A 27,673-nucleotide genomic window follows, 5' to 3' on the forward strand; every position below is an offset into this window, starting at 1 on the left:
AAAACACACCCCCTGTTATTTCTCAAATCAAGGAGTATTATGTGGACCCTGACACCTGACAGGCTAAAAAAATTATTTGGCCATAAATCCTCTGAAGTACAGAAAAATGCTTTGAAAGACCTTCTAGAGAACAGCTTGCCCATAAGCTGTGCTCATTTTTCCTTTGATATGCACAAATTTAGTGCTAATACAGCTTAGACTCACAAACAGCCTTTTCTTCCTAACAGTATCACAGTAACTCATGAACTTAGATCCACACAATTAGCTAATCAGAGTATTGCCTCTTGCAAAGTATGGAAATAAATTTAGAAGAAACAGGATACAATATTTTTTATATAACTACATTTATTACAGCAAAGAAATTAGAAGTCTGAACAAAATTACATTTAAAGCAAAGTTAAGTAGCTAAGTTGTAACCCCAGGAGGTAACACTGACCAAAGAACAGCCTCTGAGAGCCCGACACGAAAGGTCCTCTGCCACATGCATCAATCTCCTCAGCACCACACGGACGTAATGGCTTGCCTCAGATAAGCCAGGCATGACTAACCCGTGCAGTTTGTTGCTGTTATCTTGACAGCAGATGTCAGCTAAGACATGTCGCCATACAAGTTTTACTGGCTATCACAGTACACCTGTGATAATTATATTTCACAAAGGAGGGAGGTTGACTTTTCTGTGGTTGTGTAACCCTCTCTCCCTGCAGCGCTAGTTGAAGGCTCCCCAAGGCTTACCTGCCTGTACTCCAAGCATCAGCTCTGGTACAGCACAGCTGTATACCCTTGACTCAGACTGCTGAGAAAGAGCTGTGGAAAAAGTCTATAGAAAGGTAAAAAGTGTAAAATTAAAGCCCCTGTTGAGACAGGGGTTCTTAAGTAGCTCATGAATTCAGGAGGGCAAACACCAATTTGGAAAGGTATAAAATCTTGAAGGAAAAAAAAAAAATAGTGAGGCTAGTTAGTCTAACCCTCCTCCCAGCTGCTGCCTGCCTGGCTAGAAAAGACTCTCCAAGTGCCTTATCAGGGTGGTGAGCATTTAGCCTAATAGCTTGTTAAATCCAGAATTTCTTTTGTGTGTAGTAGCCAATTAATAGTAACTTTATACTTTTACATGCTATATGTTCTGCTTGCAGAATCTCTTTCTGGCCATGTAAAGATACCCAAAGGAGCTGGTTCAAAAGAGGGGTACTAACCATAGGCATAGTATAAAACCAACCAAACAGAAAACCCACAGAAGACAGGCTTCACCAACTAACAGTGAATACCAAACTTTTCAGCAGCTGTACATTTGGTTTCCACGTGAACACCATCACTGTGTTTAGGGGAAGTATCTTCTCTTGATTTCCTGAGATACAAACAGCATGACATACAAACTTTAATGTATGTGTGCCATCTAATTTTTTCTCAACATCTACTAGCCTTGGCTTGTGCACAGACCATAAACTGCTCCAAACTATCTTCTTGTGCATTGTGAATGTGACACATGCTTTTGATATCCCTGGCAAAGTGGGTTTTTATGTAAAACTGGCCTATTAGAAGTTGGTTCAGCACAGTAATTGCAGTGTAGCCTGTGCTGTTCTTGGCTGGGATAGAGTTAATTTTCTTCACAGTAGCTAGTATGGGGCTGTGTTTTGGATTTGTGCTGAAAATAGGGTTGATAATAGAGATGTTTTTGTTATTGCTGAGCAGTGCTTACACAGAGTCAAGGCCTTTTCTGCTTCACATCCCACCCCACCAGTGAAGAGGCAGGGGGTGCACAAGAAGTTGAGAGGGGACACAGCAGGGACAGCTGACCCCAACTGACCAAACATTCCAGCATATGCCATTTTGCTTGCTCCACAAAGTATTACCAGTGTCTAAGTACAATAGACAATTTTTTTTTTCAGCACTAAGAGCTTAATTGCACTGGAGAGAGAAAAAAAACAACATGCTGAGAAGAGTGAGGAGACGAAAAACCCAAAAGTGCATTACAAGAAATTGCTATTTACTGTAAACAGATCTAACATTACGCAGGCACTTCAAATAACCCTTTTTACACCAAACCAAAGACATTATTTCTTCTCTACAGAATAAAGCCTTGAAAGAAGATAATCCATAAGATCTTTACCATCTTCACCACATCTGCAAATGAAATGAAAGGAAATACTTAGCTTAGCTTGTTTTCAATGTGAAATGTGCAGCTTCTTGGTGATTTCTCTGAGAACTCTGCAAATTCCCTGAAGATAAAGAAATCACCCTTAGATTCATCAGTATGAATATAATTTTATCCAGGCGGTCCTCCTACGCAATGCCAGAGTTTGACATGTACACTTAGCACGGATAGTGGTGGTGAGATGCGCTCAGTAGGGTCTCTGTACAGTTTTAGAGCATAGCATGCTAAATGAAGAAATTTGATTAAAACATAAAAAAGATTGATGTTATTATTTTCATTGTTTAACAATACAGAAAACAATACAATGCTTACAGTATTTATTTTCCTAAGTTTCTAAAACCTGTGCATCAGAAGTGATTCCTGGCAAATTCAAAATGCCACACTGACACAAATATAATGGCTTTTTCCTTCCAGCAATTAAAATTTGAAAGAGATACACTTGAATTTGTTTTCAGACTATGTTTCTGACTGAGATTTCTAGCCCTTTTAAAAAACAGACAATACTTAAGTGACTGGTAAAAAGTAAAAAGCAGTCAACTTCTTTGATGAACACCTGAGCTGGAACAGGAAACAGGTCCCACAGCAGAAATTCCAGGACCCACTTCAGGAGGAAAACAAATAGAGGGGACTGTAGCATTCTGCATTCTTCCCTTCACACAGCTGCAAGGGTCCTTTGCATTTCAGACAATTTGGCACTTATTTAAAATCTACTTATACACCAGAAGAAATACTGTCAGCTCACAGAGGAAGGTTGAAAAGGGGGAAAAGATGAAAAAGAAAATGTGTTTGGATTTAGGGTTCTGCAAGCTCCAGCTCTGACAAACAGTGGAGGTAAATCCCACCAACATTTGATTCCACTACACAGGTAATTGCTAGTAAGTGACCATCCTCAATTAAATATGCTTTGGGGTCCTTATTTGAAATAGGTGAGGACACTGGCCTACATAAGCAAACATTTATTTAAGAGAGAATCTTCAAAAGCACTTAATCAGCACAGTAGTGCAAGGGCTTAATTAAGCTCACAACTCCTAATGGATTTAGGGTGTCATTCATTCAGTCATCTAAGTCCAGCTTGCTTCCCTCCTTTGTGCTGCCACTAGCAAGCCACCCCTCAAAAGGTTTTCTGGCTTTGATTTTTTTTCCCTTTTTCTTACAGGCTTGATACCCCACTAGAGCAGCGAGCTGATCTAGAGGGCCACATTGCTTCATGATCTCTACAGCTGGCACAAGAGAAGCACTGCCCATTTTGGCAGCAACCCTATTAGGTGAGCCTAAGCCAAAATGCATTTTCTGCTAGTGGCTGAGCACTTGTAGCTCTTGATATATCATCAAGCAGCAGCAAAGTTGATTAAAACCAGGAATTTATTCTGATGGCTTCCTTAAGGACAATCCTTACTGCTGTAATGTATTGTTGCATATTAAAAGTCCAGCAAAATCTCTCTTCTAGGTAAGTAAACAGGTTCTGGTAGTATATTCCTGCTTATAGGTTGTCTGCAGTCACACATTTAGAGCAAGAAAGGGACCATTATCAATAGCCTTGTCTAAATTCGTACGTAATACATGCCAAAGAGACTCAATCCAACAATTTCTGCATCAGGTTTCTGTTCCAAGCTACAGTTAGAGCCGTAACAAACTCACATGGCAGGATTTCCAACAGGCCCTCTGCTCTCCTCTGTTGCAGGCAGCCAAGCTATTTGCAAACACTTTCACACATTCTCCTGCCTGTGAGAAATGTAGGCCAGTTTACCACAAGCAGAATGTGTGAAAAGGCTTTTAAAAAGCCCAGCTGCTGGCCTGTTTTTCATAGACAAAGAGTGAAAGTGCTTTTAAGCAGTTCCCTGCCTCCACCCTGTAAACCCTCCTTTTTCCTGAAGAGAACTTTCCCCTTTCTGAGGTGAAAACATCACATGGACAGTCTCCCCTGCCCCACCACATAGTTGCTCTAGAACCACTCTTATACTACCCTCACTAAGGCTCTGGCCAAACCATAGTACTGGATGCATCACACAAAGAAACAAACACACCCCCAACCGTGTCTGCTTTTAGATTATCAGTATTTCAATGTATTTTTAAATATCAACATTATCCATAATTATTTGATTCTTAAGTAAAAATGTTGGAAATTGAAAGGAGTTATATTTGCTTTTATACAAGTAGTCAATCAAAATTAATTCCAATTAGGTGAATAAGCAATACTTTGTTACAGCTAAAGCAGAAATTCCTCAGAAATGGGGGATTTAAAATTAGCATGAAAGGTATGTAAGGTAAAAATTAAGAAACAAATTTAATTGGAAACCATAGATAGAGAATATTTCAGTGAATAATGCTGAGATTTTAATCCATAATTAAATCCATGATTTTTACTATATTGTTCAAAGGTTTCAAACAAGAATACCACTCAACATGGAAAATAAAATGAGAATTTATTTTAAATTTCAAGGTTGCCTACCTGGGACTAAGATGCTGATGGACCTGAACCTTCCTTCTCATTCGATCCCAATTTTGCTTCACATTCTTTGCAAGTATGATGGCAATGCCTACAATATTGAAAGCAGATAAAACATTCAAGAATTTTGCTGGATTTCTTCCAATACAACCATATAGCATGCTGGCAAATGTTCCTGAAGAAGTAATCTCTTGCCTATATTCTCCGATTTTTGTAACTGCTTTATGGGACATAAACTGCAAAAGATGACATCTAAATGTCTCAGTCAATAAAACCCCATTAATTAACTACCATTTCCAGCCACCGCCAGAATATAATAGGATTTTTACACAGGAAAAGACAGTCCTTGCCATTGTACCTACCAATAATGAACAGAGTTAGGAGTAAGGTGTATAATACAAAAAAGTGATGAATAGCCATTTTGCGTTACACCAAATGAGGAAAGTAATAGCTTTGTTATGTGGGGGAAAAATGGAAGTAGAAAGATAAACGAACAATGAAGAAACTTCCTATTATCAGTCAGGCATTTTCATAGGCATAAAAGCTCATGTTGGTCTGGGGGAAAGATGTGCAAAGACAGAGGAGAATGATTTTTGTGGACAGGGTTTTTGGAAATGTATTTTTCATGTGAAAGATACATATGAGAAGCCACACTGAGAATGAAAAGTAATACTGGCAGTTGAAGCTTGGAAGAGTCGAGTGTGATTTGATGGGAAAGAGTGCTTTACGTGAAGTTTAGAAAACAATGACTAAAACATGGAGGTGCCAGGTGGCAGAAGGCAGCCATTGACATGTATCATTTGGTTAGAGTTGTAAGGTGGAAAAAATACTTTCGCAGTTTGTGGTCTTCATAGTTTGGCATGACAGTATGAGGCTGGGCAAAGCCACAAAGGAGGAGGTTGGAATGAGGGTTGAGATTGAAATTGTTGCTAAAATATGAGGATAGTGTAAAAAAAAATCTGTAGCATATTTGGCCTGATGTGTGGTACAAAGGAAGACTCAAAGGGCCAAAGAGGTATTATAGACAAGTGTGAGACACTTAGAGACACAATACTAGATGAAAAGAGAACTAATAGCTGTTGTCCCATCACACTTAAAAGTACAATAACTTCATTTAAATCATGGATTTCCTAGTAACAGGTGTTACACTGAGTTTAATTTGCATTTTCTGAAGAATATGTAGTAGTTTCTAATACTGTCATATACAGCCTAAGAATATAAGTAGTACCTCACGACCGGATCACAGAATTTAAATTCATAGTTTTGCTGTATATAATTTTTACTATGTTTTAGACTATTTTGAACGAGGATTAATAATTTATATAAGCACAAACCTTTTTTGCTGTGGACCAAATGGTACAATACCAACTTGCTGGAACTTTTTTTGGCATTCTCCCATGTATGATATCTTTCCAATGGCAAAACCTAAGACACCAGCAACTATAAAGACAGATAACAAAACATTGTTAATACAAGAGCTTAAATCAAGAGTCTGCAATTGGCTCCACCTTAATCATATGATGAACTGTATGTAGCATGTCTTCTCAAAACATGTTACAAACACCTGAAGTTATACAGGGATGATTTCGATAACTATTGGAAACCAGTTATCTATCTTGAGACATAGCAATTGGTCCAAAACAATGCACACAGGAAAAGGTATCATATTCAGCTGGAATTACAAGATTTTGGATTCAGAGGAACAAATTATAGAGATAGCCTACAATGAAATTAATTAACAATGTCATCACTAATTTATTTTGGTATATAATACACCATGGTATATTTCTAATCATTGCAATTTTAACATGCTCTTCTCTGGGCTTCTAAGAAGCTAGAACAGCAGCCTGCCACACTACCACACAGTCAGAGTCAGAATAAAAATATGAATTCAACAGCCTCAATTTTCTGTTGAACTTCTGCTGAAGAGGGAATCAATTTTATTTCTTGCCATTCAAAAGCCACCTTACTGTATTGTAGTTTCTGCGCTTTTATTTGCTTTCTTTATCAATTCATGGTCATGAATTAGACAGTTAAAATCAATCAAATTAATATATGAAAAGGAACATATTCTTTTATATATTATACTATGATGACTCCTTGATATCATAAACTGTATGATCTGCTAAGCATGGCTGATCAATGAGGCTGACATTATAAAACAAAGGTGAGATTGGAGTTTTTACCAATTTGAGAGGATATATTAAGTAAATATGAGCTGCAAGTGACTATGTTGACATTAAAAGAACCTTATTTCATACATTTATTTATAAACACAGCAGAATTCTGATTTCCTAAAGTGCTGTGGTAACATCTTATGAATTCAAAAAAAAGGAAGAGTTTGAAAAGAGATTCAGAGAGATCCATCTAAGGTCTGCATATCACTTGTAAATAACATTTTCTTTCTTTTTAGAATTGGGTACAACTTACTTGCCATCTTAGGTAATGCACCAAATCTTGGGCTCGCTGAGAAAATGCCTAAAATAAAAGTAAGTAGTCAGAAAGCTTATTCACTTGAGGAACTCACCAGCACTCAAAACCAAGAGAAGCTTATGCTTTTCTGAAGGTGAAGACTCTATAAAAAACTTAAAAGTCCATTAACCCAGATTTAGGAACATCAGGACAATTTCTGTTCCAAGTTCTTAGTGCATCTGTTTTGGGGCAGTCCTAAGTCATAGGAGGAAAAAAATCTGAACTTTGCAGGATTCACTTCAGGCAGGGGTTTGGAGTGTAAATCAACATGAAAGTAGCACTGCTGCCACTGGTGACACCTGCAGCACTGCAGGAGGAGGAGGAGATGGTGGCTTATGTTTCAGTACAAACCAACCAAGCCTATTATGTTTTAATAGCGAACTGAAACCTCTTACTCAGGGTCCAGCTCCTTGTGAAGCAACAACCAGGCCCAAACTATTCTTTGGTAGTTTTCAGTGGCTATTGATTAAACTCATGTTAAACTGTACCACTGGTATCTAGCCTCTTCCTCTGGAGAGGAGAAAGCATATGTTTTGGCCATTAAGAGGAGAATGCAGTGTGCGGACCAAAAGATTCTCTTTAGTTTTTCCCACTAAAATCTACCTTCCTCCAGTTAACACCAGGAGATGGAAACTGTATGTCTCTGGGAGCACGTGTCTGGCAGAGCAGTGCCATGCTGTGGAGAAAGGCTCCACACAGCAAGATTACCATGGCAAAGGGAAGGGAACACTGTTTGCACTGTTACACGCATTCAGTGTTAATGATGCTCAGAAGCTCCAGCTTCTTCTAGAGCCAGTGTACTGCATGCAGTCATCAGAGAGGAGTGTTTAGACAGAGGAGCACTCAGTCTATGCTAAATGCAGCGGCCTTCACCCACTGGCATCTATGCAATTTTAAATTGGGTCTCTCAGGGAGGGAGGAACAAAACTGTTGTTTGCTTCTAAACAGTCCCCCCCTTCCAATTCTTGACATGCATTAATGATTATTTGATATGGGCTTTTGTTATTTCACAGCTGATCAGAAACATCCAAGTACAATGGAGAGAAACTGAGCAGAGTACCTGGTGCCAGAGGCTGGCCTGTTAGCTACCGAGACAACTCCAGTGCCCTTTTTATCACTGCTCACCCTTTTTTCAAATGTGTAATCCTTTGCCTTCCCTCACACACTCTCCCTTGCTCCTTCCCTCCCCATTTGCCTACAAACTCAAGGTCAAGGACGCAATAGGGAACCCACACCAGCCTCTTGGGGCACAGCTTTTAGGTTTTCCACTCCAGTCCTCCTGATCATCCTAGTAAAAAAAAAAGAATGTGATGAGGAGGTAACATTGTAATAGTGGCTGGAACAAAACAAGGGGCTTGCAACCACACAGTGAGAAAAGGCTGAGCCATGTCCACCTCCTCCAGTTTCTGTCTCCCACCACCCACCTCTTATAGCCCCTGGATTCTTTTCTGCTTCTTGCTTCAGGCCCTGTGATTTTTCTCTTCTCCCACCTGCCCTTGCTTTAACTGGCTGCAGATGCAGGCTGAAGGACTGTCTTATTTGCTCCTGTGGGATACAGTCATCTCAGCGATCTTCAGGGTGGATGCCCTTCACTCTTTACCCAAAACACTAACCTTCCACCTTATTATTAGTCAAGAGCCCCAGAAGGGAAACTACACATTGCAAAGTGCAACGTGTAAAACCAGGCTCATCCACCACAGAAACAGATTACAATTGTCTTTTGTGTTAGCCTGCAGATCGCAAGCCATCTCTATAAAAAGCCCTCAGTCTTCTCACTTTGGCAGTACTCCTGGTCCCCCTGCCCCAAAGCTTTATTCATATTAATATGTGGCGCTGTAAAAACATTGCCAGCATTTCTCAAATAAACCAACAGTTAGAGCTATAGTACCCGATTCTGATGCCCCTGCTCAGGTTGTAGGATGTTCTGCCCTACAAGCAGCCCCAGTGAAGACTCTACTCAAATACATGAGATCACGGTGACAGAGTCTAGCCACCCATCTTTGAATCTGTGAATTCTCTTTTCAGTTCATGTTCCTTCAAAAGAATGACTGTGGCAATGCATACATAATGATCAAATCACTGTAACAATGATGGTGATGAGTGAGAGGAATAGCAAGCTTTAGGGAAACTTGCATTTCAGTAGTAATTCCAGAGCCTCAACTTCATAACTTAGGAGCATCATGTATTTTTTTTTATTTACCTTTTGAGACTAGCCCCTGGGTGACAAGCATGCTCCCAAGAGACAAAGGAAGAGCTGTAAAAATGAAAAGAAAGAGAGTATCTGGTATCAGCCAAAATTTGTTACCTATATGTTAAATACATTACTCTTTTATATGTTAAGTGTTTTGTATGTTTATAATGTTAAGCATATTACTCATCTTCTAAACATTAACTTTGCATACTGTCTTAATCCCCTATTACATCTACTCATTCAGATGACTACCTCTTCAAAGCAAGGATGTGTTCACACAGTGCCAGACATCAGGCACGCTGTAGCATCTGGAGCGAGCGCATTATATATATTTACTAAATAATAACTTCCATAATCAGAATATCTCCTCTCAGTACTACAACACTAGTAATGACAGCAGCTCCAATTAAATGCTAAAGCCCTTTTCAATCTTCTCCTTTCAGAAAATGTGTAATTTAGATACAAACTGACACGGTGGACTTAAAAGACACTAAAACACTGAGTAAGTAATCTTTTAGACGTCCTACACCTAAAGAATTTCACAAACCCAAGACACATAGCCATGCCTGCCTTTTATTCAAAGACAGGAATAAGTACGTAATAAAGTAAAACATTTCTAAGGTTGTTTTAATAACGGACTTCAAGAATAGAACCACCTCTAATGACTGTTAAGGCAAGTTCATATTAAACAAGAGCTTAATTCAACCACCTTTACCTACAGTGATTATGCAAATAATTCAATTAACCCTATAATAACATGTTGCTCAACTTAAAGTTGCAGAGTTAACCCACAATAACATTCCAACAAACTCCAATGTATTACAATAAACAGCGTGACATTTTGCAGCCCGTTTTGCTTAAGTACATCGAGAAGTCATTCTCAGTGTGATAAGAACAAGTTTGGAACGCTCACCTCTGTACCAGAAACTTTCCTTTTTGCATTCTTTACGGATCCTTGCAATTTCTCCAGCGTTGTGATTTTGTGAGATGGGACAATAGAACATTGGCTGAAACGATAAACTTGAGTTAGCTTACTGAATTTAATCTCACAGGAAGAAACAGATCAATTAAAGAAGACAAGTTATTTTAAAAAACAAGTAAAATACAATACAAAAACCAACCAAGCAAAACTCCTTGTTCTGTTGTTAGCAGTGTGATGAAATACTTGGTACGCCAACACAGAAACAGGAAGAACTATGTAGGTTTTAAGTTAAACCCACTCATCCTGTTGGTCTGTACTTTCCTACAATAGCTCAGCTACTGCTTACCCCAGAAGTATATTTATTGCTTTATTTCTGTTAGCCCTTTCATTCTCATGAGCTACATCATCTTTCTGGGAAAGAAATGACAGGAAATAAAGGCGGAGAGGTAGTTTCTAAAAATGAAGTTCTGTCCCATACAGGAGTCAGTTTAAGTTCAGTAAGAGCAGATTTTGCAGGTATTCAGAAGAGGGTCAGCATAAACTCTGCCCGATTCCCCTAACTAGCTGTCGTGGTTCGAGCTCGGCCGGCAGCCAAACACCCCGCAGCCGTCGCTCACCCTTCCCCCTCCTCGCCCGGGAAACAGGGGAGAGACAAAAAGTAAAAACTCGTAGGTTGAGATAAAAACCAGTTTAGTGATGGTAACAAAACGATAACGGGAAGTACCAACAGGGCACACACAATGCGCCTGCTCACCCCCCGCCGGCAGCCCCAAGAGAACGAAGATTCCGCCGCCAAAGACCGGAAGCGAGAGAAAACCGGTCTCTGACGTCACAGGCGATGGACTGCTCCAAGGGCCAATCCGAGCCCGCCGCTCCGGCTGTGCCCCGCCCAGCTGAAGGGAAGTTAGCTCTGTGCCTGCAGAAGCGCAGGTGGGGCGCTCCGGCTCTGCTCGCTCAGCTCAGGGGAATTACCTCTATCCCAGCCGAAGCCGGGACACCAGCCTAACTCTCTCTCTGAGCAGCTTAAATATATTCATGGCATTAACTGAACTCGACAACAATGGCTTCACCCCAATAATAATTAGCTGGCCAACAGGCTTCTTTTAGGCTAATGGGCTAATGGTAGCTCTTTTTTTTTTTTTTTTTTTTCTATTTTAATTGTGAGAAAAAAAGTGACAGTATTCTCTCTTGCATTCTACTATCCAGGGTATTGATATATGAATACAAGTAGATTATTTTTCATTCTTTAAGAAATGACCCGGTTATCAGTGTTTGCACTTGTAGTACTGTTATTGGACATCTGAAATACATGGGTGCACTGGTTTTAGCTGGGGAACAATGTATTTTTTCCATAGTAGCTATTATGGTGCTGAGTTTCAGATTTGCGACCAAATCAGTGTTGATAATATAGAGATGTTTTTGTTATTGCTGAGCAGTGCTTACACAGAGTCAAGGTCTTTTCTGCTTCTCACACCACCCCACCAGCAAGTAGGCTGGGGGTGCACAAGAAGTTGGGAGGGGACACGATGGGGACAGCTGACCCCAGCTGACCAAAGGGATATCCCACACCATATGATGTGCTCAGCAATAAAAGCTGGGGGAAAGAAGGAGTCGTCATTAAGCTAATTGAAACTTTAACATTTTTCTGTAAAAACACAGCATCTACAAACATTCGTGAAAGCAAAACTAGATTTTGTAGAACAAGCAGTGCCTTGGGAAAAAGAGCACATTAGTCTATTACAGGATTCTACCTCATTTTATGTCTGACTGATCCATGATTTTGTAACCATAACAATGAAATGCTTTTATTGGCTGCAGCCACACATTTCACATTTTAGCTAATTACTATCTCAGTCCTTCTTCAAGCACTGCTCCCACTAAAGTTAATAGTGGTGCTGTTTGGGTAAACAGTATAGAACTGACTCCACTCCAGACCCTAGAGCACCACTTCAAACTGGTTTCGCAGCAAGGTCACAGCAAATACAATAAAATCCAAACAGGCTGAGTAAAAGATAAGGAAATGAGTGCCAGGGTCCTGCACCAACAGGCTTTGCAACCTTTCTGACACCATACACACCCTGCCAGGGATTTAGTTGCTTGGGCTCAAAGTCAGCTCTAACATGGCACAGTTGTGTAACACTGAATTAGATTGCTGAAAACAGCGAATCTGAGAGAAAGAGCTGCAAGAAACTTTGCCCAGGGCCTCTACCCCTCGGCTCAAGAGCTGCATTTAAGCTCAGGCCCTTGCCTTAACTGTGTTGTAGGTGCACTTGTACGTCGCCTTTTATCAAGGTAATCCCTACCTTGCCTTGCTAACTTGACCTCCTAGCTCCCCATCAGACTGGCCTTATTCCTAGGGACTTGCCTGGCAGTCACTGGACTGACTGTTGGCTGACCCTGGTTAACATCACTGGATCTGCTCTGCTCCTCTTTGACCCTGGTTAACATCACCAGGTCTGCTCTGCTCCTCATTTTTGGGTACTGTGGGACTGTGCTCCTTGTCACAGAGGTCACAACCCCTGCCCACCTTGCTGTCACTTGTGGCTCCGAGGTCACTTTCCTTCCAGATCAGCCCACTTTTGCTGCCCTCTGGCAGTGACTGGTTAGCAACAAGGCCATACCACATCTAAAGTCCTTGTGGTTAATTACATGCTTACAGCATAAAATGGTAAAATCTGAACCCCTGTGGGTAGCTGACTTCTCCAGCAGAGGAGAATGCTCAGCTGCCATACTGCTGGAGGGCAGGCTCTTGTGCAGTACTGTTCCCTTCTCCCCTTCTGAATGCATATGCGTGCACATGCACACACACACAACTTGATGGGGACAGGTTATACTGGACTAGTACTCAGACAATAGGGCTCTGCCAGTTTGTAATTAGTTTAACTAGCACAGCATAAATCAGAGCCCACTATCTTAAGACTCAAAAGTTCCTAGCCCTCTGAGTGTAGTGAATCAGGAAGAATAACAAATAGCCCTTTCCTCTCTCCATTTATATGCTTAAGCTAACAGACATCTGTTTCTCTCTTCAGTAAGAGCAACCAGTGCAAAATCCCAGTTCTTCACTAGCAATAGCATCAAAATAAAAGGGAGGAAACCCAGCTTACCCATCCCATTTGCTTTAGTGGAGACGGCTGAGTTTCCTGTTGGCTTGTTTTGGAAGACATTGTCTCTTTCCTTGTATGCTGCTACTGATCCTGGTCGGCAGAAATTACGTGTTTTATGCTTGGCTACCTCTCCTTCTGCTAAGTACAAAGGTAAAAAGCCAAAGTATCATATTGATACTGTAAGTCCAGTGTTCACCCAGAAACAGTAATGACCAAGCTGAAAGGACTATATTTTTTTACAGCAGATAGCATCCACTCACCTGATTAATATACAGTTTACAGCACAGTATGTGACTTATTAGCAATACAGAGTTATGTGTTGCCTAATTCAGACAGGGAAGTTGGTAAGTACAGTCAAATGCTGGATCATGACATAGCACAGCACTCCCAATCGTAAAGAAATGAGAACAAATATGAGCAAGTAATCCAAAACCTTTCTAATTTTTATTGTACTGCAGGTCAAAAATTTATCTTCTTCAGTGTGCTGTCCAGAACCACTGTACTGCTTCTATTCTCACCACCATCATCTGAAGTTTTGATTCCACAGGACCCACAATGCAAGTCTATCACAAACCACATCTGTGTTTCCAACAAACACAATCCAGTTACAAACATGCTTTAAAAAAATTAAATCTATAAGAATAAATAGATTCCAAAGAGTTTTACAGTTGCAGCCTTCTATGCCTGAGAATTGTGCTGCTAGGAAAAAGCAAGAAGGAATCCCATTTATTTCTGGAGTAATTCAAACATCTAAACTGTAATTTTTACCTAGCAATTTGCTGCATGGTCTGGCACTTTATCTATCAACGTACAGGGTACTGCTGCTTTTCAAAAGTACCTTCTGAGAACAGTGGCACTGGGCGAGGCTAAAGTGACTGTAAAGGACAGAGTTAAACAGGAAACTTATGCAACAATTTAATAACCTGAATGGTTTTTGTCATAATATTACTGTATAAACCACTTCCTGCACTTATTTTGGGGCCAGTTACACAGCAATAAAGTGCATGCAATGTCTGCTTCACGTACACTGGATATGCATACAACAGTGCTTTTTTAAGTAATGGAACAGAAGCAACACGACCTCCTCTCCCCTTGGTAAAAAGACTCAATTAAGCATTGCATTCACACCAATCTACACTTTATTCTCAGCCACTCTCAAAAATGACAATGACCACTGTGTCTTTGAAAAAATTTAAGTTTGAAAATCCACATAATATTGGGAAAGCCCACAGTTCTTCACTGTCAGCCTCACCCTGACTAAGAGCAATTTCATTTTCCATCAGTCTCTCATCACTTAATGCAAAAAAGGAGATAAAAGATAAGAAAAATGCATGAAACTGAGGTTTACATCAATCAAAGACACAGAATTTTCTTATTCTTATCTACTTTCTTATTCTTATCTTCTCACAAGCCTATCTGTGCAGACGGTTGCATGAAAAGCATCACAGGAAAGTACTACTGACTGATACGGTTTCTAACTGCTGCAAGGGATTTTAAGTGCTCATCTTTTTCATGAGGATAAAAAAGCCGAGTCACTGGAGAAAATAAATAAAATGAAAAAAAAATTTAAGGAGTATAAGTTAGGTTATAAAAATCTGCAGCTTGCCATTAACCTCCTGTACTGTATTCAGCATACATTTCTCCAGAATTAGAAGTTATTCAGATACACTTCTGCTTCAACATAACACAGAATCCAAAGAAATCTGCCCTTCAAGCAGCTTCCTGTTACCTCTCCCACTTGGGATGAAAGCTGAAAGCTATACTGACAAGAGCAAAGCAAAGAGACAGAGTTGAGGTCATCAAAATATTATTTAATTGAATTCTTAATATTAGTACTCAGCACACATGCTGCCTCCTATCTGAGGAATGTAAAAGTATTCCAGTGTTTTGGGGCATTGTGTCTTGGAAAGACAACTATTATCCAAAAAAAAAACTTTATTTGCATTGACCTATTGAAGAAATGTAACTTTCTTGCATATTTTTACTGTAACACTTTTTGCTGTTTTCTCAACCTATGTAACAATTAACTGTATATTCTCTTAGCTGCCTTGGGAAGAATTCCCCAATGATGTTATTCCTCTGTTTAACTGAAATACAACACATGATTAAATCAATGTGGTTTGCAAGGATCAAATATTCAAACTTCTTCCTATTCTGCAAGAACTCTTCTGGATCGCTTACTCATTTACAGAAGAAAAGGCTAAAACTGCTGAAAGATCTCACAGTTTTGATTCTCCTAACTGGTTGATAAAGAAGCAGTATTCAAGAAGATAGCGAAGTTTTTCAGATGTGAGAATTGCCAACTTCATATAATCTGTTTTCACTAAGAAGCGTCTTTTCAAGTAGGAATGGTGACCATGTGATTTCTAAGATTCCTTGGGGGAGAAGGTGGGAGTCAAAATTGCATGTGTTAACTGGTATATGCAGCTGACCGTGATCTACAGTGGAGATACCATGCATCTGCCCAGCGCAGGTGCCGCTAAAGTGCGGTGATCACTGGACAGCTCGTCAGGACGTTAGCGAGGCCCTTCAAGGGCTGAGTGTTCACTGGGAGGAAGAGGGGAAGACTCACTATGATGTTTCACGTGTTATCTTCTAAGCTGGCTCTTTATTTTAAATCCAGGCTCTTATTTCAAAGGAGAGTCAACAGAGCAGCTGCACTAGGTCTTCGACGAAAACCTCCCTACCAACAACTGGGTGGACACCACGAAGCGGGTGAATGCCCCGTGCTTGCCCGGCCGTGCCCCTGCAGCCCCTGCTCAGACGTCTGCTGACGGTCACTCGCCCAGCGAGAACGGGCTATTACTCTGTACTTGCTGCTCGCCCGAAGGGCTAAGGAGCTGGCTACGGACGGGCAAAACGGCGGGCGCTCTGGGTTTCATGGGAAGGAAGAGTGGGTACAATCAGGCCCAGGGCAGGCGTCCACTCCGCCGACAGCAGCCTTCCCCTCCGAGCCGGCCGCCGGGGCTGTTACTGCCATCTCGGCCAAGCCCGGCCCAGCCCGGCCCCGTGCCACGGCTCCGGCGCTGGGCGAGGGCCGGTGGGGAGGCGAGCGGCCGAGGTGTCGGGCGCGGGCGGGAGATTCCCCGTATGAGCCGCCGCCTGCCCCCTGCCCCGGGCCGGCCGCCGTGAGCCACGCCGTGACGCCGGAGCACTCCGGCACCGCGGAGCTCAGCGCCCCCGGGACGGAACGGATTAGACCGCCGCTCGCCCGGGCCGCGGCGCGGAAGGTGCCTGGTGGCGGGCGCGGCCTCCCCGGGCACCGCCGGGCCACCGGGGAAGGGGGCGGCGCGGCTCGGCCCGTCCGCGGGGGGCCCGCGGCGCCCAGCCCCGGCAGCCCGTGAGGAGCGGGGGCCCGGCTGCAGGCGGCCGTGGGCGGGCGGGCACCGGCTCCGTCCCACGCCCGGCGCAGCCCGCGGGGCGCTGAGCCGGCGGGGGGAGGCTGCCGGCCCGCTGCCCGCTCCGCCGCTGGGCTCCACCGCCATCTCCCGGCCGCCGGCGGCGGGGCCAGGCGGGCAGCCAGCCACGGCCCCCGCCGAGCCCCGGGAATCCCGCCCGCCCCGGGCGAGGGCCGGGTGGTGCGAAACGCAGGGGCCGGGGGTGCCCCGCCGGGCTCTCCTCCCCCCGGCTGCCTGGTCCTGCCAGGACCTGTTACTAAATGAGCAGGTCGCGCCTCCCCATGGGCTGACCGGGAGAAAAACCGTGAACAGGCCGAGGAGATTCCGTTTGAGTTCTCCTGCTTCCCCAGAGAAACTCGGAACACTGTCTTAGCTATGGTATCTGTTAATGAAGTTAACAGTCCCTTAGTAGGGTACGACGTACGGTGCTGGGGGGGTGTCCTGAGAATTGAAAATATTTTGTGGAAACTTAATGAAATCCTGTTCAAAAAAGAATGACAAATTCCATTTTGATCATTTTGGAATGAAAAGCATTGCTTAGCCACCCTGTTTTTAATACTTTGTAAGTAAATCAATGCATTTTAATATCTATATTAACAAGAAGTAAAACAAGAAAAATACTTTCATCAATCAAAAATAATTTTGCAAGAAAAAGTTATCCTGAAAATGTTAGTTTGCGGTGGGAGGACGTGCTCCTCTCAGAGCACTGGAAAAAATTGTTCCACTGTCTCTAAAACAAAGCATGTAAACCTGAGTTTTATTTTGCGTTTTATCTTTAATAAAAACTGTCTCAGTTTTTGTTTCGTTTTGGGTTTTTTTTGCAGTGAGATGATCCTAAGTGGTGATACGACACTTCAGTGCTTATCACGAAATGAGTAACTTGTGAGATCACCATTACACTTCCTCCTCTTGCATGACCTTGGCATCTCTATTTCATAATAAACATGACATAAATCATAGTTCATTTTCTTAAGTCCAAAAAGGCTTTCAGCTTCTAGAAATCTTTGCTGCTTGAAGTCCCTTTCCCCAGAGTATTCTCTCACTCTTGCCAGCCAAACCATTGGGTTTGCTGCTGCAAAATGTGCTCTTCACACGGAGTTTTGGCAAGAGTGATGCCCTAAAACAGGTCTTAAAAGTGTACCTAATATTTCCTGTGATCTAAGAGGTATTCTTAGATCTCACGTATCATCTTTCATATGAAATTGTAGGTAAAAACTATTTAATAGATACTGGCTACACGCTATTCTGAAAAATACAATACACAAGAAAATCCCATGTGGGGTGAGTCCCTAATAACCAATAATTTCTTAGCTGGTTCAGTTTAAACCGGTCATAAAATGAAAGAGCACTGGAATGACAATTTTCGCCTGGGGCACATGTGTGCCCAGGGATAGTGGTTGTTGCTTGGATTCTTGCACCTTCCTGCATAAAAGTGCCTATTATAAATAAGGTTAGACTTCTTTTCAATTTTAACTTTAAAGTTTATCACAATTATGCTCCTCAAACACTCTTTGTTTTTAATATTTACCTGAAAGTACTTCAGAGCTATAAAAATGGAGAGAAATTGATAGACAGAAGCCAATGAATGTTAGTGATTCAGAATAATAAACACAAACCAAAAGAGAGATCCTTATCCTTGCCAGAACAAAACCAACCTTACACATCAGAAAACAAGAGATACTGAAAATAAAACAACCAATATGGAGTTGAATGCTTGGCTGAAGAATTTTCTATTGTCAGAGTAGAAGGAGGTCAAGGAGCTGAGACTTCACAATCTCGGGGAAGGTTTACAGGCTCTGGCTGCTGGTCTGAAGAACCTTTTAGAAAACACTGCGGGGTTGCCAGGATCCTGAGGTTGACCACATTCAGCAAAGGCAAAGCCTTCCCAGTGTGCTTATTTAACAGAAACACTCCACGTATGCATGCAGGTTTGCATACAGCATGAGAGAAGGAGGAACTCTTACCAGCTATGATAAATATGGGTTTTTTGTCCATTATAAAATCACAAAGACTCTTAATTGCTTAAAAATTCCCTGAGAAACAAAGACCTCGAGTAATGGAAGCACAGTGCGGTTACAAAAATGTATCAGTAATAAAAACATATAGAGCATAGAAAACCACATAAGAATTACACTGTAGGGCACTGTTCTCATGCTAATGGGAGTAGGAGTTAAGGGTGAATGGAAAGACGTGAAAAGTCACAGCAGGAAACAGTCAACATACTTCGGAGTAAAACATTAAACTGACCTCGCTAGGTAAGAGAAATTGTGTAATAGTGTTCTATGTCCTGGCTGATTCTTGGATGCACTTACTTCTATTTTACACTTGGTCTGGCCTATCTTTCAGTACAACTGAATGGCTGACAATTATCAGACATTCAAGGTTTAGGATTTCCTCTTCTCAGTGTGAAGAAGCCAATAAAATGGCCACAGAGTTTTCTCTTCTCTTAGGCTGCACAGCTATACGCTTAGTTTCTTTTCTCCAGAAAAGACCTGCAACACTATCTGACTTTAACGCGTTTATAGATGCTTAGGTCCTGTCATCAGACTTGATCGTACCTGCTATTTCTAATACATATTGAAATTAATCAAGACCTATTATAGGGAGTACATTACTGAAATTACTCTGGGGCAATGTTTGCGTACCATGTCCCACAGAACATTTTACTGAAAAAGGTCTTTAGCGAGTCTCAATATTTATTAGTACTGTGTGTTTTAGGGCTAATTTACAAGAGATGAGGTTACACTTCAGCCCAGGTGTAACAAATGAACAGTATTTTGTAGCCAACATACTGTAACCTTGAAAAAATGACAACCAAATTAAAGTTGAGTATGAATATGCATATAGAGTTTTGCATAACGGGTGTCAAGGTAATGACTAAGAAGCTTTACACTGTTGTGCAAACAGAATAGGCATCTAATGACCTGCAAGTCTTTGTGTTTCCACTGACACTGTGGCAGGTGCCTAACTGTAAACCCACCCACCCCAGAGTTGCCTTCTTAATCCTAATTTGTGTTTGTACTTTTATGCTTTTCCCCTCTATTTCTCTGGCACTTTCTTCTGCTGCTTAATCATACCCATTTGGGCACACCTCTACTGGGCAATATGCCAGGACAACTTCTCCCAGGTGTCTGACAGTTCTTTTACATTCCATGTGTTTATTCTGGGTTTCGAAACATGTTTGTATTATAGTGTACTGGGTCTGGCTGAGCCGGAATTGGTTTTCCCCTATAGCAGCCCTCATGGTGCTGTGTTTTATGCTGGGAGCTGGCAGGGTGTTGATAGCACACTGGTGTTGCGGCTACTGCTGAGTAGTGCTTACACAGCACCAAGGCTCTTTCCAACATTTCCCCCCCACAGTGGGATGGGGTGGGCAAGATCTTGGGAGGGGACACAACGAGGACAGCTGACCCGAACTGACCACAGGGATATTCCATACCATATGACGTCTGCTCGAGTATAAAGCTGGAAAAAGGGTGGAAGGGGGGTGGGGGGTGTGGGGTGTGTCACCCTTGGTCCTCCAAGGCAACCGTTACACGTATTGGAGCCCTGCTTCCTGAGAAGGCCCAACATTGCCTGTTAATGGGAAGTAGAGAATAAATCTGTTTTCTTTTTGCTTCCACGCGTGGACCTTGCTTTGCTTTTGCTTTGCTTACATTAAAACTGCTTTTGTTTTACCCACAAGGGTTGTTTTTTTCCCTATCTTATCTTCTTTCCCCTTTTTGCCCTGTTGAGAAAAAAAAAGAGGGGGGGAGTGAAAGAGCGACTTGGTGGGTACCTGGCATTTAGCCAAGGTCAGACCACCACATATGGTTTGAACCCAAATAAAGCATTGTTTTTTACAATCACTAGCTTTAGAGAGGTTTACCCCTGTCCATACCAATAAAATTGTGTGGCTGTAATTTATTTCTGTTAAATTCAGATAATGTTTTATGTCCACTTTAGGTTAAGGGTATATTAAATACTATTCTAAAATGAAGATGCTCCTTCTTCTGTGAGTAGAAGCTCCTACTGTAGTATGCTATCTTGGTTTTGATAGTTTGACACCATTGTATTCCTGTATAGATCAAATGCTATTACTTTATTTTTTATTAGCTACACGTGTGGCACTCCAGGAACAAAAAAATATAGTGAAAGGCATATGCTACATATATGTGTAATAAAGCACCCTGTAAGCATCGACTTTTGTGTTTAAGACATGTTTGTTTTCATTTCAAAACACATTACACCTGAAAACACCCTCCTCTTGTGTTCTGATGCTTATCTGTTTGTCAACTCTATGCAGAGAACTGGAATGTAACTTCATTACATTTGAAGCCTAACTTAGTAGGTACTAAGAATCTCAGAGAGAGTACCCAGAACACAGTGTCTAAATTTGTCAGGAATTGCATTATTTTCACTGCATTATGATTTTAATGGAAGCCACACAAGCATGTCAGGTTCATGATTCCAGTCATGTCTAGTTTTACCAGAACTCCACCTCTGAACCATGAAGCAAGATACTGTAATTACAAAAAGGGTTGCAAAATTGTTTCAAATATTTACTGGCTGAATACATCCTGTGAGCCTCACACTCTTTCTACACAGCTACAAAAGCAGCCATGTTCTGGGTTTACTCTGGCCAAGGATCTCATCTTACAAGTTCCATTCGCGTCACGCCACAGCAAGATGAAATGGTGTCATCACTTGCATAATCCTATACCAGTGATAAGTGAAATTGGTGACTGTTCTGGGATGGCTTTTCTTAAACGAAGAAAACACAAGATGCCTTTAGTGACATGGAACTTGGAGAAAAGATAAAGAAGGTCATTAAACCTATGACCTCCCCTAGAGAGGTCGACTTCTTCATCAAAATCCTTCAATTCTTTTGTGGGCATACATATGTGAACATATATATCTGTTCAAATACCAACCAAAATTCAAGAGAGTTTCTATAGCTAGCTGAACCCCATTATACTGTGGGGTTAATTAATTACTTGATTGCGAGACTACTGGAACAAACTTTTTCCTAGTACTCTGCCCCCCAAAATGTTTTGACAGGAATTTATTGCTAGTAATAGGTCATATTTAACAGGTGTCTGGGGTTTATAGTTTACTCCTATGGAGTTTCACATATCATAAGGTTTGTTAGAATGGGACAGCAGTTTTAACACAAATGAGAAAATATAGCTGGCAGATTAGTAAAACTTAAGAAGACTATGTATTCCAACAACAAAAGGGCTTTTTAGTTCTTAGTTCAGAGTTACAGATTTACTTTTCATGCCAAAAATGAAATTCTAAAATTCAGATTTTGCTTATGTGAGAACTTGGCAGCTGTGATCACGGCTGGGTTCATATAGCTCAGGGTTTCTTCTAAAATTAACAGAGAGGCTTAAGCCTTAACCCAGGAATCTCAGCAAATGAAATGCTTCTTTTGGTGCTTTCTGCAGACAGGATTGCTTATCAGAAGTCCTTAGTCTGCTATAAAGCAAAGCACATTTCATTAAGATGAGCACAGGACCAATCTGAACACCACACCCTCCCCCCAAAGAAGACAGGCAGTAACAGTTAATCAACCATATATTTATGTGACTAGGAAGTGAGTCTGCTCCTCTTTTTCCCATCAGACTGTGAGATGACAATCCTTTGCTTCTGTTTTGTTACTTGCTGGTGTGACTATCCAGTGGACAAACGCTCCTTTGGTAACACAGCAGTGAAGGGGCAAGATCTGCTAACCGTTCCTTGTCATGGGCCGGTGAAATATAAACTCCGGCTATCAGGCTGACCTCCATGAAGAAATGCCTGGTTTATCTGAATATCTCCTCACAGTCACCTCACACCACGCCATCCTCTGTAGCCACAGTGCCATCTTGGCATGGGCTTTGCCACCATGAGCACCTCTGTGACTGCACAGCCACTGGGTCCATGGGGCTTCGCCAGGGCTCAGCCTGCTCCCCAGCCACCCTGCGGGCTCGGGCAGGGGGTCACTCCTCTCCCTCGCCAGTCAAAGCACGGGAATGAACGGGAAACTCAGTCCTCTACAGCCAGAGGCCTAAGGGACCCGCCATTTCTCTCAGCGAGGGCACACGGGCCAAGGCCGGTGGGTTGCATGGCGGCGGCCTGGAGTCGTCCCTCGCCCCCAGCCCTGGCCCCCTCAGGCCAGCCCGCCCCTATCTGGCAGGTCTCCTCGCTGCCCTCCCGGCGACCGCGCCACCCCAGGGCCCGTGGCCGCGCCGCCCCGCTCCGGGGGCAGCGGCTCCCCCTCCGCCGCCCGGCCACGGCCGGGGCGCTCGGCGCGGAGCCGGCCGCGCTCCGCCAGGCGGCGCTGTGGCGCCCGCTCGCCAGCGGCCGCGTGCCGGGCCGGCTCCGTGGGGCGGGACGGGCGGCGGCGCCGCGCGCTCGCGGGCACTCGGGACCGGGCTGCGGGCGAGAGGGACGAAGCCCCCCCCGAGCCGGGCTGGGCCGGGCCGGGCAGCGTGGCGGGGCGATGTTCTCCCTGTGGAAGGCCGTTCTCTCAGAGAGCCTCCTGGGTAGGTGGCGGCGGCGCCGCCCGACGGGGCTGGGGGCTGTGAGGGGCCGCGGTGCCCGCGGGGGGCCGGGCCGGGAGGCGGTTAACGGCACCGGTCGGCCTCCTTCAGCCCCGCTTGGGAGGCCTGCGGCAGGGCAGCGCGGGGGTCTCCGCCGGGAACGGCCGGCGCCCGTAGCGGGGCAGCCCCGGCAGGGCGCCGTGGGCTTACCGTGCGCGGGGAGGTGTTGCCGGTGAAAAGCTCCTTCGCTGGGAATGACTAAATAATGGTCACCGCTGAGTGTTCTGCTTGGGTCGGTTTTTGGTTTTTTTTCCTTCTAGCGCTGGACTGCCTTTCGTCCCTTGGGTCAGCCCAGGATTTCTTGTGCGCTCTCAGCCGAGCGTTCGCGCAGGTGCCTGCGGAGCCGGTCCGGCACGGTGCGGCGCTGCCCTCGGCAGGGCCCAGCGGGGGGCTGCTCGCCGGCCCCCGGTGCCACGGGGCTGCGGGCTCAGGCGCTTGGGGCATCTCCTGCAAAACGTAGAGAAAATCTAGCGCGGTGCTGGTGTGCCTAGGTAAGGTGTCTTCAGGGGAGAGAGGCCACCGATTCACTAGAATAATTAGCCACCCATCTGCCTTTGAGGAGCCCTGAGACAGCGGGTGGACTACTCCCTCAGCCAGCACTGCTCCCGCCGCACGCTAACCCTGTCCTAGATTGAACACTCCTTCACTGAGGATCAGAGGAGGAACTACTGTCTAAGTTGCGGGCGGAGGAGCTGTTCTCATCGTTGTATTTCCTGGGGAAATGGGTTTATTTAACTTGAAATAGCATGTATTGCTTCACAGAAAGTGGCTATTGTGACTTGAACTACTTTCAAATACAGTTGTTATTCTACATTTGGAAGTATAAAATGGTATATTTTTAAGTAATCTCCAGGAAACCGTGGTGTTGAAAATATATGATGTGGACTTGTTTCTTTTTTTGTTAGGCTACATTTCTTGGTCTCTTTACCACGCACTGCCACCGATGATCTATTACTTCCCTCTTCAGACACTGGCACTCACAGGTCTAGAAGTTTTTGCTGTTGCCTTCTTTTCTCCAATATTCCTGATAATTGGCCCTTTTTGGAGGTTGGCTAACAATAAGTACATCCTAGCCCTTCTGAGACTGACTATGGTTGGTAAGTATGTACTGTAGTGAGTTTTAGATTCTGTCTTGGTTATCAAGGTATAAGAATAAACATTCTGAATTGCCTCAAAACTCAGATGATTATGAAAAGAGGCAGGAATAAGAAGTTCTCGCTCTCCCAAACTCATGCTTTTCTTTTTCTCTCAAGCTTTTAGATATGGTCAGAGGATATTGTTTGTATCCATTGTGTTGGTTTTTAGACCAGTACTACATAATTAAAGACAAATCTCATTTCACTTTTATTTCTAGAAGCTTTTAAATTAGTACAAGTCATGCCCAGTAGGAATGTTTTCAGTGTTGTATAGAGGTCTGCAGAGCAGGTGTTTTCTGTATAGCAGTTCCGTGTCTGTGACAAGGGGTAGGGATGAAAGATTACAGAATGGCCTGAGCTATTCTGAAAGTAATCTGCTGTGAGTGAAACATTTTTTGGTAGACTTAGTTTCTGAGACAGTTTTTTCTTTTAATAATTTTTTTTAATTTATTAAATCTATCTGTATGCCTGTAGTGTATTGATGGGATTATAGGCTCATCCTAAATGTGAGATGGCTTTCATATTGTCAGTTGCACAGGAAGAAAGTTTTATCTTAAATTCAAGATACATCTGCCTCACTGTCCATCCCACATGCTCCTCCCTAAACCGAGACTTGCTGGGATTCCCTCTTTGGTCTTTAGCTAAATAGTGCAAGTCTTAGCTCTTGTTGATTTTCTGAAAGTTTGTTGGGAGACGGTTTGGCAACTATAGCCACATTCAGAAGCAAGTTATTGCTAATGAGTTTGCAACACCTGGATGAACTCAGAGGAGACAAGGATCTCCATCCTGCGTAGAGGGAATATTTTTTTTTTGAATACGCTTTTAAGCTTTTTTTTTTTTTTAATCGTTTGTTTTTTTAATAAGCTTTTCAGTGAGCACAGTCTTCCACTTCAGTTTCCTGCAGCGGTGCTCAGTGTATTGCTTTCTGCAAGATCTGCTAATTTAGAAACTAGTTATGAGTGAAGCATTTCAAATTGCACCCTGCCTTCCTTCAGATATCACAGTAACACAAAATTTGCCGTGTTTAAGATTAGTCCTTCAGATCATCTTGTTGTGTTTACTAGTTCACTTTACCAAAAGAGATGGAAATTGCTTAAATGTTTGTTATTTTTGTTCTGCAAAATAAAGAGCAGTGACAGTCCTATAATGGTGTGTAAAGTCTGTTGGTTTATGCCTGTTTGCTTCATGTGGATCACAAACTCCTGAAGGTATTAACTACAGACAAAAAGCTAGCACCCTCAGTAGCCATCTGGAGAATGAATGTGTTAATGGAGGTGGTCACAGAAGGACCTTGGAGCATGGGGAGACTGAAGTTGTATGCATCCTCAGCCTAGGCTAACCTGAGCATTGCTGTACGCAGATACGATCTCCCCTTCGCTCCTGCCTGAACAGGAATTGTTCCCTCAGTGACCATACACCCCTGCTGTTTCCATCTCCCAAACACTCTTAATATCTTAATTATGTCCACCCCTTGGCAAGTCTACACAGTATTCTCTCCCAGCTCTACTGTACTTCCTTTGTATTCTCCTTACCTGTTGCCCTACAGTGAGCATTAACATCTGGGGAAGATGCAAGAGCATGTTCTTCACCCTCTTTGTCTCCAGCAAGGAGTTTAGCAGCCAGTGGTAACTCTCACTCTTTACTTGCCTCCCTGCTGCAGGTTCTCAAGTTATCCAGATGCCCTTGCACAGGCAGCACTGGGCTTTAGGACTTTCCATGTATGTCTTTTTATTTGGTTCTCACCACTTCATTCTGGCTTTTAAATTATTTCTGTCCTTTTGTGTCTCCTGTTTCTCAATTCTTCCTGCTTTCTTTCCTTCTTCGTACCAAGACACTTCTTCCTTCTTTCTCTTTTTGATCTTTTTCCCTTCTCAGAAAGGCCATAGCCTTCCACTGAGTCTTGTTGAACAAAATCATGCAGAACTGTCTATTCCATTCATGCTCCACCCCATGCCACTGGAAATACTCAGTCTCCAATTTCACAATCAAAAAATCTGGAAATTCTTCATGCTTAGCTAAAACCAGAATATTTAGGGGATTGCTTTTTTTTTGGTTTTGATGGATTTTGATGGATGATTCATCATCATCCTTCTTTTTGCCTTTTCAGGAAGCTTTATTTTCTCCGAAACTTTTGTTTTAATTTCTGTATCCTTTCATACTACTTGATTTTGTGTTCTATTTAAAAAAAAAAAAAAACAACTAATGAACTACCCCTGTGGTAGTGTCTATTTGAATCTATGTCTTCAGAAAATGCACAATAAATTTGCATGTCTGTATAGATATATTTATGTTTTGGGTGTACTTGCTCAGCAACAAAAGGTGTGTCTGCTGTAAGTAGCAAACCCATGCTAGCTTTAATCTGGTTAGCACAAGTGATGAAAGACTTGAAGAGACAGAGTTGTGGATTTCAGTACAATTTAGCGACAGAAATCTGTGTGCATTGTACATGCAATGTCTGCTGAAGTCCATACAAGTACATCTTCACTACACATTGATTTCATTTTACCATCTTTGCTCTAAGCTTTGCGTCTTTTACTCTGAGCAGAATGAGCAAATAGAGAGTTGGAGGATTCGTAGTATGCATTGCCAGAATCAGCAGCTCCGTTTCTGGCCTTCCTTGTTTAATGTCTCTTCAAGTTTGGCTCATACTCACTTAGCAAATGGCTGGTAGCAAAACAATGTTGCTTCTCCTGCTGTTTGTCACTGGTCCTGGGCCAGATTTTGCCACACTGACTGAAGTTATGAGAATGTGTGTGACCCATAGTCACCTCCTTTGGAAACCTACTAGCAGAGTTTAAAACTGCTGATAAAGGTGAGGTCAGTGTGCCGTGGGAAATGGCAGAGATGCATGTGCATGGTCTCTTTGAGTGACTGGGAGAGTGACAGTTTCCAGTAACAAGATGAGGCAGGCTGCTAATGACCACTCTGAGACCAGATACTGGGCCAGAGAAAGCCTCGTTCGCACCTGCTAAGCCAATGGTGGCTGCTCCTTTCTACAAAGGATATGGCTTTTGTCACAGTGCACTTCAAAAGCCATAGAAGTAAGTGCACTGTGGTAAAAGCCATATCCTTTGTAGAAAGGAGCAGTCACCATAGATAAGGTTTTAGGGCTTTTGAGTTATGTAAGTGCACTGTTCAGGAATATCTGTATGCTTAGATATTTTATCCATATATCCTATTTATGGAATCAATGACCATAAGTACTTGAGACAGTCACTGCAGTCTTTGATAATTGTTTCATGTTATTTTTTTTCCTGAAAATGGTAACTGCTATAATGTCTTATATACC

At 42.8% G+C, this 27,673-nt stretch overlaps 2 protein-coding genes across 11 annotated transcripts in view; one reads left to right on the plus strand and one right to left on the minus strand.

The window, feature by feature from the left end:
- Positions 1 to 1,960: 1,960 nt before the first annotated feature.
- OCIAD2 (OCIA domain containing 2) lies at positions 1,961 to 23,496 on the minus strand. 10 transcript variants are annotated; one of them, XM_074866166.1, is made up of 7 exons: positions 23,399 to 23,496; positions 10,172 to 10,265; positions 9,268 to 9,321; positions 7,026 to 7,073; positions 5,930 to 6,035; positions 4,599 to 4,686; positions 1,961 to 2,118 (listed from the first exon to the last, which is right to left on the minus strand). In XM_074866166.1, exons 2-6 carry the CDS (start codon positions 10,260 to 10,262, stop codon positions 4,605 to 4,607), a joined length of 381 nt encoding a protein of 126 aa, XP_074722267.1. In that variant the 5' UTR covers positions 10,263 to 10,265; positions 23,399 to 23,496; the 3' UTR covers positions 1,961 to 2,118; positions 4,599 to 4,604. The 10 variants fall into 10 exon arrangements, with proteins under 10 accessions (XP_074722267.1, XP_074722257.1, XP_074722259.1 ...); XM_074866156.1 differs by lacking the exon at positions 23,399 to 23,496 and adding an exon at positions 13,285 to 13,403; XM_074866158.1 differs by lacking the exon at positions 23,399 to 23,496 and adding an exon at positions 13,285 to 13,403 and having other exon boundaries at positions 1,961 to 2,213.
- Positions 23,497 to 24,134: 638 nt separating this feature from the next.
- CWH43 (cell wall biogenesis 43 C-terminal homolog) overlaps positions 24,135 to 27,673 on the plus strand; it is a 28,674-nt gene continuing 25,135 nt past the window's right edge. Inside the window, exon 1 of the mRNA XM_074866155.1 lies at positions 24,135 to 24,345. Coding sequence (XP_074722256.1) covers positions 24,192 to 24,345 — 154 coding nt within the window. The 5' untranslated portion in view covers positions 24,135 to 24,191. The remainder of the gene's footprint in view (positions 24,346 to 27,673) is intronic.

The sequence above is a fragment of the Strix uralensis genome, chromosome 4 (assembly GCF_047716275.1).
Source record: "Strix uralensis isolate ZFMK-TIS-50842 chromosome 4, bStrUra1, whole genome shotgun sequence".
NCBI classification, from domain to species: domain Eukaryota; kingdom Metazoa; phylum Chordata; class Aves; order Strigiformes; family Strigidae; genus Strix; species Strix uralensis.